The sequence below is a fragment of the Oryza sativa genome, chromosome 5 (assembly GCF_034140825.1).
Source record: "Oryza sativa Japonica Group chromosome 5, ASM3414082v1".
Taxonomy (NCBI): Eukaryota; Viridiplantae; Streptophyta; class Magnoliopsida; order Poales; family Poaceae; genus Oryza; species Oryza sativa.
In genome coordinates, this window is record NC_089039.1 from 28,712,465 (window position 1) to 28,731,305 (window position 18,841).

Genomic DNA, 18,841 nt, shown 5'->3' on the forward strand with positions numbered 1-18,841 from the left:
AATGTCACCTGCACGCTAGCTAAAACAATACTGAATGCTAACAATGTGCCCCTTGGATACTATCATGATCACACTACTGTAGAGTGATGTATTAAAAATAATTGTTGCTAATTCCGAGCTTAGCATATTTAAGAAATTCGAACATAAAAAGGAGCAGAAAATATCATCTCACTTTCTCAGTACTACTCTCAGTACAATAACAGACTATAAGCCAGATATAAACATATTTCAAGAATATAAAATAGGAGAGAGAACAGCAGCGGGCTATAGATTTATAGCCACTTGTAGTACCAATTATAATTTGTATAGTATACGTTTATAGGTAACTATTGTATGAATCGGTTATTAAATTGACTATAAATGATTTAAAGCTAATAGCTGGCTATACCATTAAACTTGCTCTAATACTGGTATCTCTCTAAGCTAGCGTTGTGTTGTCGCTTTCGGAGAACAACGCATGCATCAATGCATCATGATTAATTCATGCATGGCTTAGCTTTTTTAAGATTTTTAAGCACTTAGAGCAGTTACAATAGCAAGCTATAAACCAGCTATAAATATATTTTAAAAAGATAAAACAAGAGAGAGAAGAGCAGCGGACTACAGATCTATAGCCAGCTGCAGCACGAACTCTAAGACGTAATATGTGTATGACAGGTGGGATCAGATATTAATAGTATAGTAAGTAAATATTATATAAATTAGCTATTACATTGGCTATAAATGATTTGAAGCTAATAGTTGACTATACTATTAAACTCTTAGCGAGCTAAGCTCAACTTGTTAGGTCTGATCTGATGCAATGCAAAGCGGACAAGATTCCGCGCGCGGCCGCCATAAGCATGGCCTCGCAAATTTGTGTAGCATCGCCTTGACGGCAATGCAACTGTGGGCGGATCTATCATATGCACGCGCGCCTGAATATATGTGCTAGGCTGCTAGCTACTTTCTCCATCTCATTTTAAATGTGTTATAATTTTTCGTGTCTAATTTGACCGTTTTATTTTATTTTTTTATAATTAACATTATATAATTATTATATGATAAAAACATAAATAATACTTTATGCGTGACTTATTTTTTTAGTTTTTTAAGTTTTTTAAATAAGATATACCATTAAAATTAGACATGAAAACTCATAAGTTATAACTGTGTTTAAAGTGGAATGGAGGGTAGTAGATTGCAAAGCTGCCAACGGTATTATATATGCTGTATTATTATTAGTACAGCGCATGTACTCCTTTATAGTATCAGGAAGCGACTTTCGTAGACGTGGCTCTCTCTCGAACGTGCAATGCATCGTACCATACTACCATTAATATTACCATGTACATTAGTACTCCCTTTATAGTAGTACGTGGTTTCTAGCTGCTTTTCTAAGGCTAATTATCCTGTGGTCAGGTCATTGCAAACTTGCCGTTCCAGCTACGTACCTGTGAAAAAACCACGGCGCGTTCGTCGTGTCCTGCTGAGTGCTAGTACGTACATATATACGTGTCGACATGGCATCGCATTATTCAGCAATTCACTGAACCTGATCATCGATCGAGTGCCATGCAGAGGATGAGACGATAGTTACAGGTAGTGCTCATCCTCTGATACATGTAAACACGCACGTGGTCGAATTCGTTCGGTACAACTCTGGAAAGAGACCGAATCGAAGCAGAGTGAGCTGGACTACCATTGCAGTAGAAGTCCTGGCCCGATCGTAAATACTCCATCCATCGTCCTAATAAAACTTAACTTCGTACTACGATATGATATATTTAAATACTAGATTTTTTTTTTAAGGAATAAAGGGATCACGTAGCATCTCCATCATTAATGGTACGATTGACCTAACGTTTCCGATCGAATCAGCATGCGACGATGCGTTGGCTCGTGAATCTGCCATCGATCGCGTGTGACTGCGTTGCTGCCCCCGCGATCTTTTCTCCGCGCGGACAGCGACGTGCGCGCGCGCGCCATGTGTGTGGCGGAGACACGGATTCCACCCGTGCGCGAGCGCCGTGTTTGGGTTTTGAAGGCGATCGATCGATCGATTCGTTCGGTCTGAGCCGAGCCGAGGCCATGGGGCGTCATATGGCACGTACGTGGCGGGGGACCGATCGTTGCGTCGCGCGCGTTAACATGGTTTGGATTTTTGATGGCTACTCTCTTCAGTTCATTTTAATTAACGTTTCGAATAATGACACGATCACTTTACTTTGACCTTATTTTTCTATTATAATATACACAATAAATAAATGTATGTTTATTTTTATTATAGTGTTTTGAAAGACAAATTTATTTATATTGTTCTAGTTTCTTTAAACTAAACTAGCACAGTGACCCGCGCAGATTGTGCGGCTAGCAGCATTATATTTTCTCTCATATAATAGCATATATATTTCCTCATTATATTATTCAAATATATTAAAATGACAATATAATTTTAAATTTTGCAATAACTTTACAAAACTACTAATGGGTAATATTCATATTATATTTTATATAAGTGTTAGTTATTAATTATTTTTAATATCAAATTTTAGTTATTTGTAAATTATATATATTCCTATATGTACTTTAGACTCGTCTTTTAATATTTCCTTTTTTCAATTCCGAATTTTCTGTAAATTGTATTTCTAGATAGACTCTATGCGCTTCTTCCAATATTATTTATTTTTATTTTTGAATTTTTATTATTTCTAATTGTATTTCTATGTGGACTCTAAACTCATCTTTCAATATTCTTTAATTTTTAATTTTGAATTTCAGTTAATTCTAAATTGTATTCCTATATTGACTTTAAACTCTTCTTCCCATGTTTTTCTTAATTTGGAATTTTAGTTGTTTGTAAATTGTATCTTTATATCTCTACTTTTAATTTTATTATGTTTATTCCAAATTTTAGTTAGTTTTAAAATCCTATATGGACTTTATACTCTACTTCTAATATTCCTTATTTTTTAATTCCGAATTTCTATTTTTATTAATTGTATTTCTATATGGACTCTATACTCTACTTCTAATATTGCTTATTTTTAATTCCAAATTTTTATTATTTCCTAATTGTATTTCTATATGGACTCTATACTCTACTTCTAATATTCCCTATTTTTAATTCCGAATTTCAGTTATTTCCTAATTGTATTTCTATATGGACTCTATACTCGCTTCTAATATTCCTTATTTTTAATTCCGAATTTCAGTTATTTCCTAATTGTATTTCTATATGGACTCTAGTCTCCTCTTCTAATATTCCTTATTTTTTAATTCCGAATTTCAACTATTTCTAAATTGTATTTCTATATAGACTCTAGTCTCATCTTCTAATATTCCTTATTTTTTAATTCCGAATTTAAGCTATTTCTAAATTGTATTTCTATATAAACTCTGCCTTTTCTTTTTCTCCGATTAATGTGAGAATTTCTAGGCCATGAGAGCGTTATTTGTAAATTATATATATTCCTATATGGACTCTAGACTCGTCTTTTAATATTTCCATTTTTTAATTCCGAATTTTCTGTAAATTGTATTTCTAGATAGACTCTATGCTCTTCTTCCAATATTATTTATTTTTATTTTTGAATTTTTATTATTTCTAATTGTATTTCTATGTGGACTCTAAACTCATCTTTCAATATTCTTTAATTTTTAATTTCGAATTTCAGTTAATTCTAAATTGTATTCCTATATTGACTTTAAACTCTTCTTCCCATGTTTTTCTTAATTTGGAATTTTAGTTATTTGCAAATTGTATCTTTTTATCTCTACTTTTAATTTTATTATGTTTATTCCAAATTTTAGTTAGTTTTAAATTCCTATATGGACTCTATACTCTACTTCTAATATTCCTTATTTTTTAATTCCGAATTTCTATTTTTTTTAATTGTATTTCTATATGGACTCTATACTCTACTTCTAATATTCCTTATTTTTAATTCCAAATTTTTATTATTTCCTAATTGTATTTCTATATGGACTCTATACTCTACTTCTAATATTCCCTATTTTTAATTCTGAATTTCAGTTATTTCCTAATTGTATTTCTATATGGACTCTATACTCTACTTCTAATATTCCTTATTTTTAATTCCGAATTTCAGTTATTTCCTAATTGTATTTCTATATGGACTCTAGTCTCCTCTTCTAATATTCCTTATTTTTTAATTTCGAATTTCAGCTATTTCTAAATTGTATTTCTATATGAACTCTGCCTTTTCTTTTTCTCCGATTAATGTGAGAATTTCTAGGCCATGAGAGCAAACGTGGAGGCTCTTTTTTCTATTCCTTTAATTTCTAAATTGTATTTCCATATGAATTCTGTTTTTTCTTTTTCTCCGATTAATATGAGAATTTCTAGGCCATGAGAGCGAACGTGGAGACTTTTTTTTCTATTCCTTTAATAATATAATAGATAGATATTTTTAAAATTATTGATGATCAAAGTTATAAAAAAATTAATTTTAATTTTGTTCGAAACGTCAAATTATGATGTAACCGGACGGAATAGTCAAGTCGGCCTCGCGCGAAAGGCGTACGTTACGTGGGTTGTTCGAGAGGGTTCGGCCTTTTTCACGGCGAGCGACAGATTCCCCCGGCCCCGTCGTGTCAGTGTGTTTCCTACTGCTACGGAGCAGCAGATTTTTGAGGGCCGCGAAGCCACATGTGCAACATGAACAGGATGAGTTCGGTTTGGATTTGGGACGAGAGAGGCAGACTTCAGACTTCTTTGGTGCAGCATCTTGAATGCACAGCGCGCGTACTCTGCCCGCTGACTCATTAATCAGAAGGAACTGGCCAGCGCTGCTGCGTTGGCCCGACAAAGAATCAAAAGGCCGGCCAAGAAACAACCAAGGTCAATATAGGCCGGGAGTTTATGGATCCTCCCCGGTGAGTTCTTTGAAAACAAAAAGGTGGGCTGGAGTTTTAATCTCCGATCAATTTGGGCTAATTCTCTCTACAGGCCTGAAGAAAATCATGGAAGAAAATGAGTTTTTTTTTTAATTTTCTCTCTGAGCCCGAAAAAAAATTATGGAATTTATGGGGGACACGTAGTTTGAAATCAGATTGTTGCAGCTGAACTTCTGAACAGGCAATCACTTTAGATACTCTACTGAAAATTGACCTCAAGGCTCAAAGTAGCCGCGACAGCAGATTTGCCCAGATTCTGCCTGAGGCTGAGTTTAGTTTCAAACTTTTTCTTTAAACTTCCAACTTTTCCATCATATCAAAACTTTCCTACACACACAAACTTTCAACTTTTCCGTCACATCATTTCAATTTCAACCAAATTTTCAATTTTAGCTTCAATTTCAACCAAATTTTCAATTTTGACGTGATCTAAACACACCCTGAATCAAAGCAATGATAGCAGCATGTGTGACTGTGAGATGAGAGGATGTAGTATGCACCACGGTACCCACCGTACGCAACCTAAAGAAAAATGTGTTGGCAAGAAATACGGGGCTCCTGATCTTTCTTTGAACCAAATATACAGGGCCGGTACAGTGATATTTACATAACTACTCCATCTGCCTGAATCTTGCTGTAACTGATGCAGGAAAAAGACTGGAATGGAACTATCCAACATATCAAGTACTAGCTAATAGCTCATCTTCTGAGTTTACAATGATGGAAATGAATCTGTTGTTTTACAAAGCAAGAACCCAGATTGTTGTGGTGACAGAATTGAAACTTCTGAATATCGGCAATTCAGTCAGACGAGGTAACGGAGCACTCATATATAATCAAAAGTCATAAAAAGACCCCTCGAATTCAGCTTCTGTCATCAAATCAACAGTTTCAAAATTCTGAAAAACGGTGGGTTAGTTGATTGTGCCAGCAGCATCCCGCATCCGGACCCAATCCTCTCGATCTCCTCCGGCCATCTGTTTCCCTCCCTGCTAGTCAAACGCCTCCAAGATTGCTCCTGCCGCTGCAAGAGGAAAGCTGCTTCCTTAGGGGCTTCGGGCTGCTACTTATTCACTGGACATCAATAATCGAACCTATAGAAGAACAAACGATACAAGACAGTTTAGTTTGTGATAAATCGTGCATTGCCAAGCAATCGGCATACGACTACTATTTATATCAAAGATAAATATCTGCATTTTGCAAAGCTAGCTGAAATCAACAAACATCGTCTCTGATCTCAAAAGAAACAACATCTATCTTAGCACGACAACTTTATACTCTACATAGCCACAAGAGGAGACAAGAGTACAACGCACGGTAAATTAAGGACATCTTAGCCAGATTACCAACAACATACCTCACCATGACAAACTAAATTGAACACCATCACCAAGCTTCACCAGAGGCCCTCCATTGCGGCAGACTGGCAGCTCTCTTCAACAAATTTCTTAACTTGGTTGCTGGTATCTCAATCTTGAACCTAAATAGATAATGTTAGAAAGCTTTCTAAAAGTATGAAGTGTTAGTGCGGCTAAGCAATGCATACAGCTCAAGATGACAATACTCTGGCCTAGAGGCGACGCGGACAAGAAGCTAGCTGGGAAGTTTCCACAGAAAAATGTAGTTTCTTCTGAAGAACTAGATGAACAAACAAACATTACTAAGTAGAACTGGACACTACATGTACATACAAAAATAAGACAAAAACCAATCATGCAATTGACTTTGAAGATAAATTACTCAGTCACATTAGAATATGCCTCCTTGTGATCTACTTCTTGAATATTGAGGGTAACTTCAGTCAGGAGTCGCATGTAAGGAAAAATTCTATATACAGCAGTTCTCCTCCATCACTTGATCAAAATAGTTAACAAAGACATTGGTTGCTCTGCTACTTAGTCAACAAATCCGCAAATGGGAAAGCAATAGCATATCCTCCCTTGTTAGTCGTTAAAATAATTCACATATTTACATCTTTTAACTTTGTTCTTCAAAAAAATGATTGCATTTCCATGTCCATGTCCTAACTTCACTTGTCCTCTGGAGCTGCGACTTTAATGACTCTCTGGTCCCACCTCAACATTTATACTCAGCAAAAATGCTCTTGAATCACATATATGGCCAATCAGCTCCATTCAGCTGATTCACGAGGCTTTATGCAATCGACCTTTGAGAACCACATATTATATAGTTTTTTTTTAAGAAAGGGCAAAAGCTTTGCCACTTTTATATTGACATATTATATAGATTGAATCACCAATAGTCATCACATGAGCAGACTCCATCTTCTATACAATGAAACCGAACAGTGTCCCTTACAACTATTCTTCTGCCTGTGGCAAGTGAAATGAGTTTGATGGCAACATGGCAATCATCACATATCCTGACGTTTTTCATTATACGAATAGCTTCTCCCTTGGGGGTGCGAATAAGGCCAAATGCAAGAGCTAATTTCTCACTGTGATACATAAGATGTTCTTCCTTTTGTTCATCCTCAACATCATGTAGGGCCACTGCAATGTTTGGAACATATCCAATCACTTTTATCTTGTCTATCAGCTCTTGGAGTTTTTTGGTGATCTGCTCCATATATGGGTGTTTTTTGTCCTCAGATGTGAAAACATGGACCTCACTACCCACTTGAATCCAACTAACACCAGGCTCCTTCCTAACGCCCAACTCTCTCATCAGCCTCCGAACCTTCACGACACCATCCCACCGGTTTGCTTTCGCATACATATTAGAAAGCAAAACATAGGTTCCAACATCTTTGGGCTTTAACTGAAAAATCTGTTCAGCTACTCGATGACCAAGACCATAATTTCTATATACTTGGCAAGAACTTAGAAGTGATCTCCATGCAACAACATCGGTACCAATGCAGTTACTTTCTATGAATCGTTCTGCCTCGTCAAGCCGTCCAACTCTGCACAGCAAACCGACCATGCAAGTGTAATGTTCCTTACCAGGTTTTACTCCCACTTCCTTCATCATAATATTCAGGTAGTAGAACCCTTCATCTACAAGACCCAACTGAGCACAGGCTGACAGCACCCCAATGAAAGTTACATAAGATGGGACTTCTTCTGCAAACAACATATCATGAAATGCTTCCATGGCTTCTCTTGCACGGCCATGATGAGCGTAGCCAATGATGATTGAATTCCAAGAAACCACATCACGACATGGCATAGAAAGGAAGACTCTCCGTGCATCCTCAACACTGCCACTCTTTGAGTACATGTTCATGAGGGCATTACAGACAGGCAAAAGGCCCCAATGCCCAGTTTTCATAGTACATGCACCAAGGGCATTACCATTTTTCAAGGTGGCAAGACCAGCGCAACTGTTGAGAGCAACAGCATAAGTGAACTCATTAGGCCGAACTCCTTCCATTTCCATATCCAAGAACAACTGCAATGCATCTTCAAACAGCTCATTTTGTGTATAAGCAGTCATAATGGCTGTCCAGGAAACAATATTCTTTTCTGGCAAAACCTCAAACACGCGATTAGCTTCATGGGGAAAGTCACATTTCCCATACATATCAACGAGTGCACTCCCCACATACACATTCAGCTCAAGCCTCCTCTTCAACGCTTGGGTATGCACCTGACTCCCAAGCACCACCTCTTTCGTGCTAGCACAATGCCCAAGAACTGCGACATATGACACATGATCCCATTGCCCGACATTTCTCACCATGCTTCTTACTATACTGGTGGAACCATCCATCTGGCCCCGATCAAGAAACCCATTTATCATTGAGTTGAACGCGAATACATTAAAACTGGAAACATTATCAAATACCTTCACCGCTTCGTCCATGTGTGCACATTGGCAATACATATGCAGCACCGCACTACAAACGTAAGGGTGCTCTGCTAGTCCAGCCTTGATAGCATATCCATGGCACTGCCTCCCCATATCATAGCTCCGGACATGGGCAGTCGCGGCCACAGCCGACGACAGCACGTACTCATTCAGACCAAAGTCAGCCACCCTGAGGAGCGCGAGGGCGTCCCTGTGGCGCCCGGAAGAAGCGTACCCGGACATGAGCAGGTTCCCAGACACGGGGTTCCGGGAGGGCATTGCGTCGAACACCTGGCGGGCGAGGCCTAGGCGGCCGCACTTGACGTACAGGGCAATGAGGTTGTTGTACTGGACGACGTCGAAGCGCGCGGCCCTGACAACCCTCGCGTGAACCGCCTTCCCTAACGAAAGCTCGCCGGCGGCGGCGGCGGCGCGGAGCACGGCAACGGCCGCGCGCCGCTGGTCGACCGATACTCCCATAGGGCAAGCTCGGGCGGCCGCCATGCCACAGCCGTCCCCGTAAACCCCCCACCCCTCCCCTCCCGGCGTGCTCAAGCTCCTCAGCCGGCACCACCGGAGTTGGGAAGGAGGCGCGGGGGCGCCGGAGTTGGGGGGGAGCAGGCGCGCGGGCGGCGGAGGTGGGTCCCCTTATCCTGCGCGGGGGAGCCCCAGACAACAGCAGAGAACACCGGAGCTGCGAGGAATGGTGGCGCGGCCGCCGGAGTTGGGGAAGAAGGCGCGCGGGCGGCGGGGTTTAAGCAGAGCCGCCGCCAGCCGCCAGAGAGAAGGTTTGAGTGTTTTCCATGGGCCTATTCTGTGACCTGTCTGTTGCCGGCTGGACTCGGCCTACTCCTCCTACAAGGCATCGTCCTTCTTTTCTTGGGCCCAACGCCATTTCCCGGTATTCCCAAATATAATGAGCATTAATCCTGTGATTGCCATCATAATCGTCGTGTTAGAGCAAATTTAATAGTATAGCCCACTACTAACTTCAAATTATCTATAATCAATATAATAACCAATTAATACAACAGTTGCTAACTATACTATTAATACCTGGTCCTACATGTCATACACACATTATGTCTTATAGTCTGTACTACAGCTGACTACAGATCTATAGCATGCTGCTATTCTCTCTCTTCCTTTATCTCTTTAAAATACATTTATTGCTGGCTTATAACCTGCTATTATTGTACCTGCTCTTACCTATGCTATTACTTCGTTTTCTTCTACTTCCCCCATCCCAAAATGTTGCAACCCTGGAGGTAGGGGTGAAAACGGTACAGAAACTTTCCGGATTCCGGACCTATTTTCGAAAACGGAATCTGTTGGTCGGAATTTTTTCGGAAACTGAAACGAATTCGGAAATATTTTCTCGGATACGGAATCGGAAATGATAAGGGCAGTTTCCGTCGGAACTCGGAATCGGTCGGAAACTTTCCGGAAATTTTCTTGGAATTACCAGAAATTTTGTGACTGAAATACCCTAAATTCTTTTTTTAAGCACTAAATAGTGAATACCATGGTGTTTGGCTGTTATTTTTTAAAAATATTTGTTATGCAAATCTAAAATTACATAAGAATATTTTTTTTTCCTATATTGGGATTTATCAACAACATTACTCTTTTAAATATAGATAATTTATTCAATTGGATTTATCAGTTTGAGGGGTTTTTTATTCCGATAAATTTTCGTTACCGTATTCGCGCCGGTTCGTTTTCGCTCCGTTTTCGGTTTCGATAATATTTGATTCCGTTTTCGTATCCGGGGTTTCCGATTCCGAAAAAAAAATGTGAAAACGAAAATGATAAAAATGGTTTCCGTCTGTTTCCGTACCGTTTTCACCCTTACCTAGTAGCCGCCACAGAACAAAAGAAACTAGTGCTCGATGGGACACAACCTAGTACTATCCAGATTCACATTAATAGGATAGGAAAATGCTACGCATACGATCTTTTTAGTACGATCTTGTTACGATAAGACGCAACGGCATGGATGGCAGCGGAACGCACGGCGCGGACGGCAACGGCAAAACGGCACGCACGGCGCGCGCGGCAGTCTAAGCGTACTTATGGGCCCTAAAGCCCAATTCACCTCTAAACCTGACTTTACGTTCACTACTCCAAACCCTAAATCTGACTTTCATGTTCTGATCTAATCTGCAAGTGTGAAACTAATCCAATAGCATACGCATCGAAGACGAAGGTATGGCATCTTATTTACTTGATATTCTTTAGCTTCACAATCATCTTTTTTTTTACATTATTCTCTCTTTCTTTTTTTTCCTAGGCAATGTTCATGGCCATGAAATGCTTTCTTTATTATTATGGATTTAATCTAAAATTTTCCTTTGCAAAACATATGCCATTATTTTTAATTCAATCTGAAACTAGGGTTAATGTTATCACTGTCCAAGGTTCAAGGAACATATTTGTATGCGTAATTTGCTTAACCATGCCACATGATAAATTCAATGTTGAGTGCTAAGTACGATTACTATATACAGTAAGATATTAGGAAGAGGATTGCTTAAGATATGATTGAAAAGAAAATTGCTTTGGTTGGCTCATTGGCTGTCCAAGTAGGCCAACAAGATAGCAGGCCAGGACGTCAGGAGCTTGGGCTTGGATATGGGATCAACTGAGGCCTGAGGGATCCGTTTGATCGTACAACCATCGTACGAAATAATTCGTACGTATAGCAGCGCTGAATAGGATACTACTACGTCTTAACTAGTACTACTTCTGACTCAAAATATAAGAGATTTTAGAGTGATGTGACATATCCTGGTACTATAGATCTAGGCTGGCTTCCTGTCTAGATTCGTAGCACTAGAAAATATCACATCCCTCTAAAATCATTTATATTATGGGACCAAGAGAGTATTGTATTGTTATGTTTTGGGACGGAGAGAGTAGTATTCATCTTCGAGTTTTAAACTCTTCTTTTTTAAAGAAAAATGTATAAATATCTGAATGTATGCTATGTTAACGAGAGAATGTATCTTATTCACATAAGTCTTTTCGTTTACACACTATGCACGCCAACTAAAAAATATCATAAAAAATTATACAAAAAATTGTACATGTACTTTGATTAGTATTGCATCTATGTGTAAAGTAATCATCTTCAAATTCATAGGGAGTAAAAAAAAAGACAAATTTATACTTTTAAAACTATTAATTTTTTTCTTTTATATGGTTAAAATATAATGAATTTAAGGTTGAGACTTTACAAATAAGTAAATTTTATTGGTTGGTGTACACGAGAAGACTTGTGTGCACAGGGTATGTTACCTGTTAACGAAGCATGCAGCTTCCTTAATACAACCATAAAACTTTCGTACATCAACCATCTAACCATTCAAAATTTATTTATGGTCAAAGTTAAAATTACATTAGTCTACAGATATTTCAAAACCGAAGGGAAGGGAATATTAAGGGCTCATTTGACATACATGGATTATATATATATATATATATATATATATATATATATATATATATATATATATATATATATATATATATATATTTATAGAATTCAGTTCAATAAAATCTCTCAAAATTGATCCATTCCAGAGGAGGTATATCCAGCAGTAATTGTCAATGAAAGATATAGCATTCATCTCAACAATTTGTTCATTGTTCGGTGGATCTCTCATCCAACTTTCATGATTGCAAGACGAAGTTGGAGCCTCAGTTGGAATCCATGCACAAGTGAAGCGAAGCTCTGGAGATCCCTTAGTTGTAGGGAACATATCAGGTGCACATATCTACATTGGTGAACAAATGCACAAACTGAACCAGTATATCTTAGCCCCTGTAGTCTCTTCTTATACACTCCAGAAATCAAGCAAAAGGTAGCAAGAGAACAAAATTTTCCTATTATAAAGATGGCAAAAAGGATATATATTCTTTCAGATAATGGAACAGAAAAATCATATGATATAGGCATTGGAACTATTTTTCCAATCCATGAAAAGGGAGTATATTGTCATTAGTCTTTCCAGCCATCTTTGGTAGATCTCCTTGAAGCTAGACCTTTGGATGATAGGTTGGGCATATGTCTGGTTGGCGTCAATGGCGCCTCATCATCCCACTCGTCTCCCCAGTTGTCATCCCACTGATCAGATTGATCTGCTTCTTTCTTCCCTCCAGTCGAAAGAGGAAGCTCCGCCGCATCAAGCTTCTGGTATGCAGGTCCACCATCTTGGATACCTCTTCTCCGAAGTTTAATGCATGCTACCACAGCTCCAATAAGAAGAAAAACAGGCACTAACATGTATTTTGAGGTAAGCCGCATTGGCATTACTTGACTTATCTCCCTCGCAATTGCTCGGTGAATGCTAATATTGCAGGTCTCTTCAGCAACTCTAAGAATTATTGTCATGTTTGGTGCACCGTTGTTAAAAATAGTCACCTGTGTCTAAATTAACAATATGAAAATAAAAAAGAAGATCAGTACATCGATTGAAAACATTGAAACAGCATGAGAAAGATCCAGTTCCCCTTGAATAAAAGCTGATAAGAACAGCAATAGTATACTGACATTCTGCTAATCCTGAGATACACTATCAACAAGAACTCAAAATAAGCTAATGCAATTATGCATGTATATAAATCAATATGGGAATAACCTACCGCAGTTCACGTGAAATATATAACTCACGAACCAATTATATGACAAAACATAAATTAATGACACCATGAAGCCAGGATCTTGGTAAAGAGCAACTATCCTTCTATAAGCTTGCAAAAAACAGCTACTCTATTTTGAAACAACACATACAGTAGATAGTACATATGGGAAAAAATAAGCCAGAAAACCTGCAGTATAATCCTCTCAAAAGCTCGCTGGAAAAACTTTCATATCAATAAAGAATATAAAAGACAGTCTCTTCTGAAATAACATGTGTGGAAGTAACACCATGCAAATATTGCATAAAGAAAAGTTAAGCCAGAAAATCTCATTACTATAATTATCTTCAAGATACTCATTTGCATTAGCTCACCTCATTATGATCATTTGCTTGGACATGGATGGTGTCTTCAGCTGAAGTGACAAATTCTGGAGTTGTAATACCAACATAAAGTGGGTCCATGCCTTTGTTGTCCATCAGAAGTGATAGAGCTAATGAATCTGATTTCAACGGTAACAAGTTATTTATGTGCAAAACATAGAAAAATCTAATTAATAAGAACTAACACGACTATATCCATATGTGATGCAAAACCTTCAGAGAAAAAACAATGAAAATATATCTTTGCAAAGTATTTTTTAGGTAGGTGATAACATCACAGGTACTTTTGCAGAAACATTATTTGCTTAAATTCGTCAGGGGCAAAATTTGCTTGTGATACAGCAGTTGTATTGCATATTCAATTTGGTCCCAGACATTGTGTTTTTGGTTAGTATAGATAGCTCCAACTACGCAATCAATTGTCACTTCATCAGCACTAGTCGTGGCTATAAGTTGACAATAGTGAATTGCAATTGGTCAAAAATAATTGCTGACTGGGGAAAATTACAGTTGCAGACCAATTTACGTGTCAATCTTTTTATCAACAAACCCAGTATTTGGTAGCACTAATTAAGGCAAGGTCAAATCAAAGATAAAATAACTGCCATAACACAATTTGCAAACGATCTGTCAAAAAGGAAATGAGAACTTTTCGTGAAGACAGGTATACTGCTATACTACAACAATGATGGTGCACTAACAGAGATTAGAGAAGACTAGTTGCCGAGAAAATCACCTTCTCCAGGAACTTTCAAGCAGGCGATGAACTTTTTATTTTCAATTACACATGTATGAGATGGGTCACACCCCTTGATAAGAGGATCTTGTGAGAAGTCTGTTACATGCGAGGATTTTGCTGTGTTGATATCTTTATCCACATGATGCACAGCTGCCGCATATTTTGCCGTGCTAATAACTTCTGTTGATTTGTCCTTCTTGTTGTTCCCATCAGGGTCATTCTTTCCTTCATCATGATGTACTGTATTAGGATTTGTTTCATCATGCCGTCCTGTCTTCCCACCATCTGAATGTGCTATGTTGTTGTCATTATTTTTGTCTGCTTGTAGAATATTTGTTTTATCCTAAATTCAAAATGAAACAACATATCAGCAACAACAATGAAAACAAAACAGATTATGGCATTTGTTAGTCACTGGATCGAATTAAGTTTTCATGGTAGGTATTGGTGAATTGAGCTTTGACTGACCATCACAAGTTAAGTGAGAGCAACGAAATCTTTCATGCGACTTGAGAATCACAAATAAGTGCACGAACTCTAGAGTGCACAAAAAGGCGATAGAGATGCATTGCCGATGGATTGAAGCATAAACAGCTACCATCACCAGCAATGATCTCGCCATCTAATATTCAAGTCATCCCAAATACAGAAGGGATGACAGCTTTTATGTTTCGTCAGAACTAAAATGAGCCAACGTAAGCACAAGTTAATTAGTAATCAGTAATCATTCAACCAAGTCGTATATAAATCTGTGCATCTATAGCCATCTATCTATACCTTACTTGCTCCAGTTACTTAATGCAAATAATACTTACAAATTTGGAAGATATTACACCTTACCTCTTCTGCGGCTGCAGCAATAACAAGCAGGCAAACCAGTGGGAGCAGCCGCAGGCCGCACCACCGCATCCCGCCGGCACAGCAACAGCAGCAGCAAAGCTCGCACTGCCCCGCCCCCAAATCCAACCCAACCCAACCCAACCCGAGCTGGTCCGCACCGCGCGCCGCCGGCCGGGCCGGAGATCCGGGGGCAGAGCGGAGTCGCCCCAACCCGCGTGCCTGCGATAGCTGATGGGTTCCCCGGAGCCCGGAGGAGACGAGGAAGAGGAACGAGCAGCCGCGGCCCGCAGCGACGACGAGCATCCGACGAGAAAGCAGTTGGGACTTGGGAAGGGGGAAGGAAACCGCCACCGGCGACTGAAAAAAGAAAAAAAAAAGATCGCGCAAAACGAAGACGGCCGTGACTGCGGCCAAGGAGGAAAAAAAAAATGTTCTTTTTCGCCGGCCGGTAACGCATCACTGCAAGATTCAGTGCAGTCCTAACTGGGACCGCAAGTTAGGAACTGCGTATCATCTTAGCTATCCATTTTTTCAATGAACGGTCTAAATCTGATGCTATAGTGTTGCTGTCACAGTAGTTCTACAGTTTTTTAAGATGTGAACAGTATTTTATAGATTTTGAACCCTTAAATTTACATCAAAAGGTACTAGGTGACTGCTTATGTTGCAGTCACACTAGGTACTGCACCGGATCTAAATCCGTCTGCATGTGTCCAAAGGGAAAAAGGCACCAAATTACTTGCAGTTGCAGGCTTGCTGTATTTTCTTAATCACTGGTTGATTCAGTGTAAGGAATAAACATGGTGACTGTTTGGAGTACTAACACCGTGTTTAGTTCTAAACCTTTTTTCAAACTCCATCACATCAAAACTTTTCTACACACATAAACTTCTAATTTTTTCATCACATCGTTCCAATTTCAACCAAACTTCTAATCTTAACATAAACTAAACACGGCCTTAAGTTAATAATCACCGAAAAGGACATCATTAGACCAGAGTTTTTGGACTTGGTGATTTACTCTAGTGGCTCTCCTTTGATTTTTTTTAGAGAAGGTTATTTTCTACCCGACCTCCATATCCAACCGGATATATACAGCCATTGAGATAGGGAACTTAGCCCCGTAAACAACCTAATCTGAAATTCACTCCATAGAAGATTTTAACTCAGAACCTCGTACTACTTTTGTACTACTCAGGCTCTCCTTTGATGGGGCAGTATATTACTCTCTCCGTTTCATTTTAAGTGTAACCATGAGTTTACATGTCCAACTTTGATCGTCCGTCTTATTTGAAATTTTTTATAATTAGTATTTGTGTTGTTATGAGATGATAAAACATGAATAGTATTACTTGTGACTTATGTTTTTATATTTTTTTAAAAAAAATTTAAATAAGACAGATGATTAAAGTTAGGCGCGTAAAATCATGGCTGTAATAAGACGGAGGGAGTATCACTGTATCGTATATTTGGACACAATCAAGCAAGTCAGTACTGAGAAATAAAAATGATCTGTACTGTAAATGCCAAGTTAAGTACATCAGCACGATGTAGCACGTTGTACTTTTGTACCGCGGATCAGGTGCAGATTCAGGGAATGATTGAGTAGTCTGCTCTACAGCCATTCACTGGTGGGCTGGGCCGTGGGCTTCCCAACGGTCCAAGGTCGTGCACTGCAGGAAATGGGGCCCAGCCCGAAGCATAAGTGCAAACAACAGCCCAGGTAGGTGGCACACCCGCGCCACTGGACTGACAGCAAGTGTGGGTGAAACGGAAGAGGAATAAGTTCACTTTAGGTTCCTCTATCTGTCGGCCAGTCCAATTTTCGTCCCTGAACCTCAGAACCGGGTACGACCCGTCCCCCAACTTATGAAAACCGGGCACATAAGGTCCTAAGGCGGTTTGGATAGCGGTTTTGGCTGACGTAGCGCCTACGTGGCTGGTTTGACTAGGTCTCCATCTCACGTGGTACTGACGTGGTGCTTACTTGGCAATTCAATTTGGAAAAATATAATACCCATGAGACCCACATGTCAATTACATAAAAAAATAATTAATAAAAATAATTAATAAAAGGTGGGCTCGCGTGGACCCCACATGTCAATCCCACTCCCATCTCCTTCCTCCTCACTCCCCGTCTCCCCTTCTCTTCGTCTCTCTCCGACTCTCCCCCCTCTCCTCTCTCTTCTCCTCTCTCGGGTGCGACGGCCGGCGGGGTGGACGGCGTGACAGGCGGCGAAGAGATGGGTGACTGCCGGCGAGGAGGATGGCGCGACGGGCGGCGACTGGCGGGGAGAAGGAGCGCCCGGACGGGCGGCGACCGGCAGGGAGAAGGGGCGCCGGGACGGGCGGCGGCCAATAGGGAGGACGACCGACGAGCGGCGGGCGGCGCGCGTGATGACCCGGGCGGTGGTGGGCAGTGAGGAGGTCGACGGTGGGCAGTGAGGAGGGCAGCTGCCGGTGCCCGTGACGAGGATGAGCCGACGAGGGCTGGGCGGTTTTGACGGTGGGCACCTCGGGCGCTGCCGCTCCACCGCCTCCCCCACCTTGTTCCGGTCGCTTCCACCCGGACCACCCCGGCCGAAGCCTGCAGCTTGCAACCGCTGCGGCATGTCCGGCCATCGCCTCGAGAACTGCCCGCTGGAGCGTCGTTTCCTCGCCAGGCTAGTAGCCCTCTGCCAGTACGCCATGCCCGCCGTGCCGGAATCTCTGCGCCGCACTGCAAGTCTTGATCACCATGCTGTAGTCTGTCGCAGCTAAGGCGTCGGTCGTTGAACCATGACACACCGAAGCCTGCCCGTCTCACCGGCTGACAGAGAAATCACTCCTTCGCTTTCACCCAATTTCAGTGGCTAATCTGAAGAACTCTGATGATCCCAGACGGTGAACAGTGAACTGAAAAACTGAGTACGGAGAAACGAACAGAGTGCAAACTCGGAGTTTTGGGCTGCGAATTACTTGCAGCATTTGACAAATACGCCCAAGATTGCATTATTTGTAACACCGGCCCCCCAAAGCCTCGTCGCGCTCCACACATGTCAACGTCGAGCCTCCAGAGCTCGAGCCTTCGGACATGTCACCAGTGCAGCAGCGTGGTGTTCATGGGCGCATCTCGTACCAGGTCGGCCCCGTCGTGTCTCTTTGACTCGTCGTCGACAAGGCCACTGGCAAACCGAGGGCCTTCGTGTTCGTCGAGTACCTCCCACAACACCTGCCGCAACCTCGACCGCCACGCCTATTGCAGCCGCGTGCTCCGTGTCGGCCTCGCCGAACTGGAAGTAGCAGGGCGCTCGCGCGGCAGCGGCGAGCCGCACGAGCTGGTGGGCATCGAGGACTCCACACACGCCGCATCGCTCGTGAAGGGGGCACCACCCAGCGCCGACGACAGCTGTGGAGACGGTGGGCGCCGTGGAGGCCCAGGGAGACGTCACGCGCACCGCTGGCCGCGTCGCCGTTGTCCCCCGCCGGAGCCGGTCGCCCCCGCCGCCGGGCTAAGTGGGTCCCTCTATTTGGTCGCCTG

At 40.9% G+C, this 18,841-nt stretch overlaps 2 protein-coding genes across 2 annotated transcripts; both read right to left on the minus strand.

The window, feature by feature from the left end:
* Positions 1–6,626: 6,626 nt before the first annotated feature.
* On the minus strand, positions 6,627–9,563 carry LOC4339672 (pentatricopeptide repeat-containing protein At5g39680). Its single transcript, XM_026025314.2, has one exon. It carries the CDS (start codon positions 9,217–9,219, stop codon positions 7,156–7,158), a length of 2,064 nt encoding a protein of 687 aa, XP_025881099.1. The 5' UTR covers positions 9,220–9,563; the 3' UTR covers positions 6,627–7,155.
* Positions 9,564–12,342: 2,779 nt separating this feature from the next.
* Positions 12,343–15,680, minus strand: LOC4339673 (uncharacterized). Its single transcript, XM_015782129.3, has 4 exons — positions 15,322–15,680; positions 14,479–14,824; positions 13,734–13,861; positions 12,343–13,147 (listed from the first exon to the last, which is right to left on the minus strand). Exons 1-4 carry the CDS (start codon positions 15,622–15,624, stop codon positions 12,719–12,721), a joined length of 1,206 nt encoding a protein of 401 aa, XP_015637615.1. The 5' UTR covers positions 15,625–15,680; the 3' UTR covers positions 12,343–12,718.
* Between the last annotated feature and the right edge of the window lie 3,161 nt (positions 15,681–18,841).

What these genes read in the sequence shown, in the direction of transcription:
- LOC4339672 (XM_026025314.2), bottom strand. Translation starts at nt 9,219, where the DNA reads ATGGCGGCCGCCCGAGCTTGCCCTATGGGAGTATCGGTCGACCAGCGG.
- LOC4339673 (XM_015782129.3), bottom strand. Translation starts at nt 15,624, where the DNA reads ATGCTCGTCGTCGCTGCGGGCCGCGGCTGCTCGTTCCTCTTCCTCGTC. An exon ending in TTGCTGCAGCCGCAGAAGAG is followed by an intron (nt 14,825 to 15,321) that starts GTAAGGTGTAAT and finishes TTTTGAATTTAG; the next exon opens with GATAAAACAAATATTCTACA. An exon ending in AAGCAAATGATCATAATGAG is followed by an intron (nt 13,148 to 13,733) that starts GTGAGCTAATGC and finishes TTGTTAATTTAG; the next exon opens with ACACAGGTGACTATTTTTAA.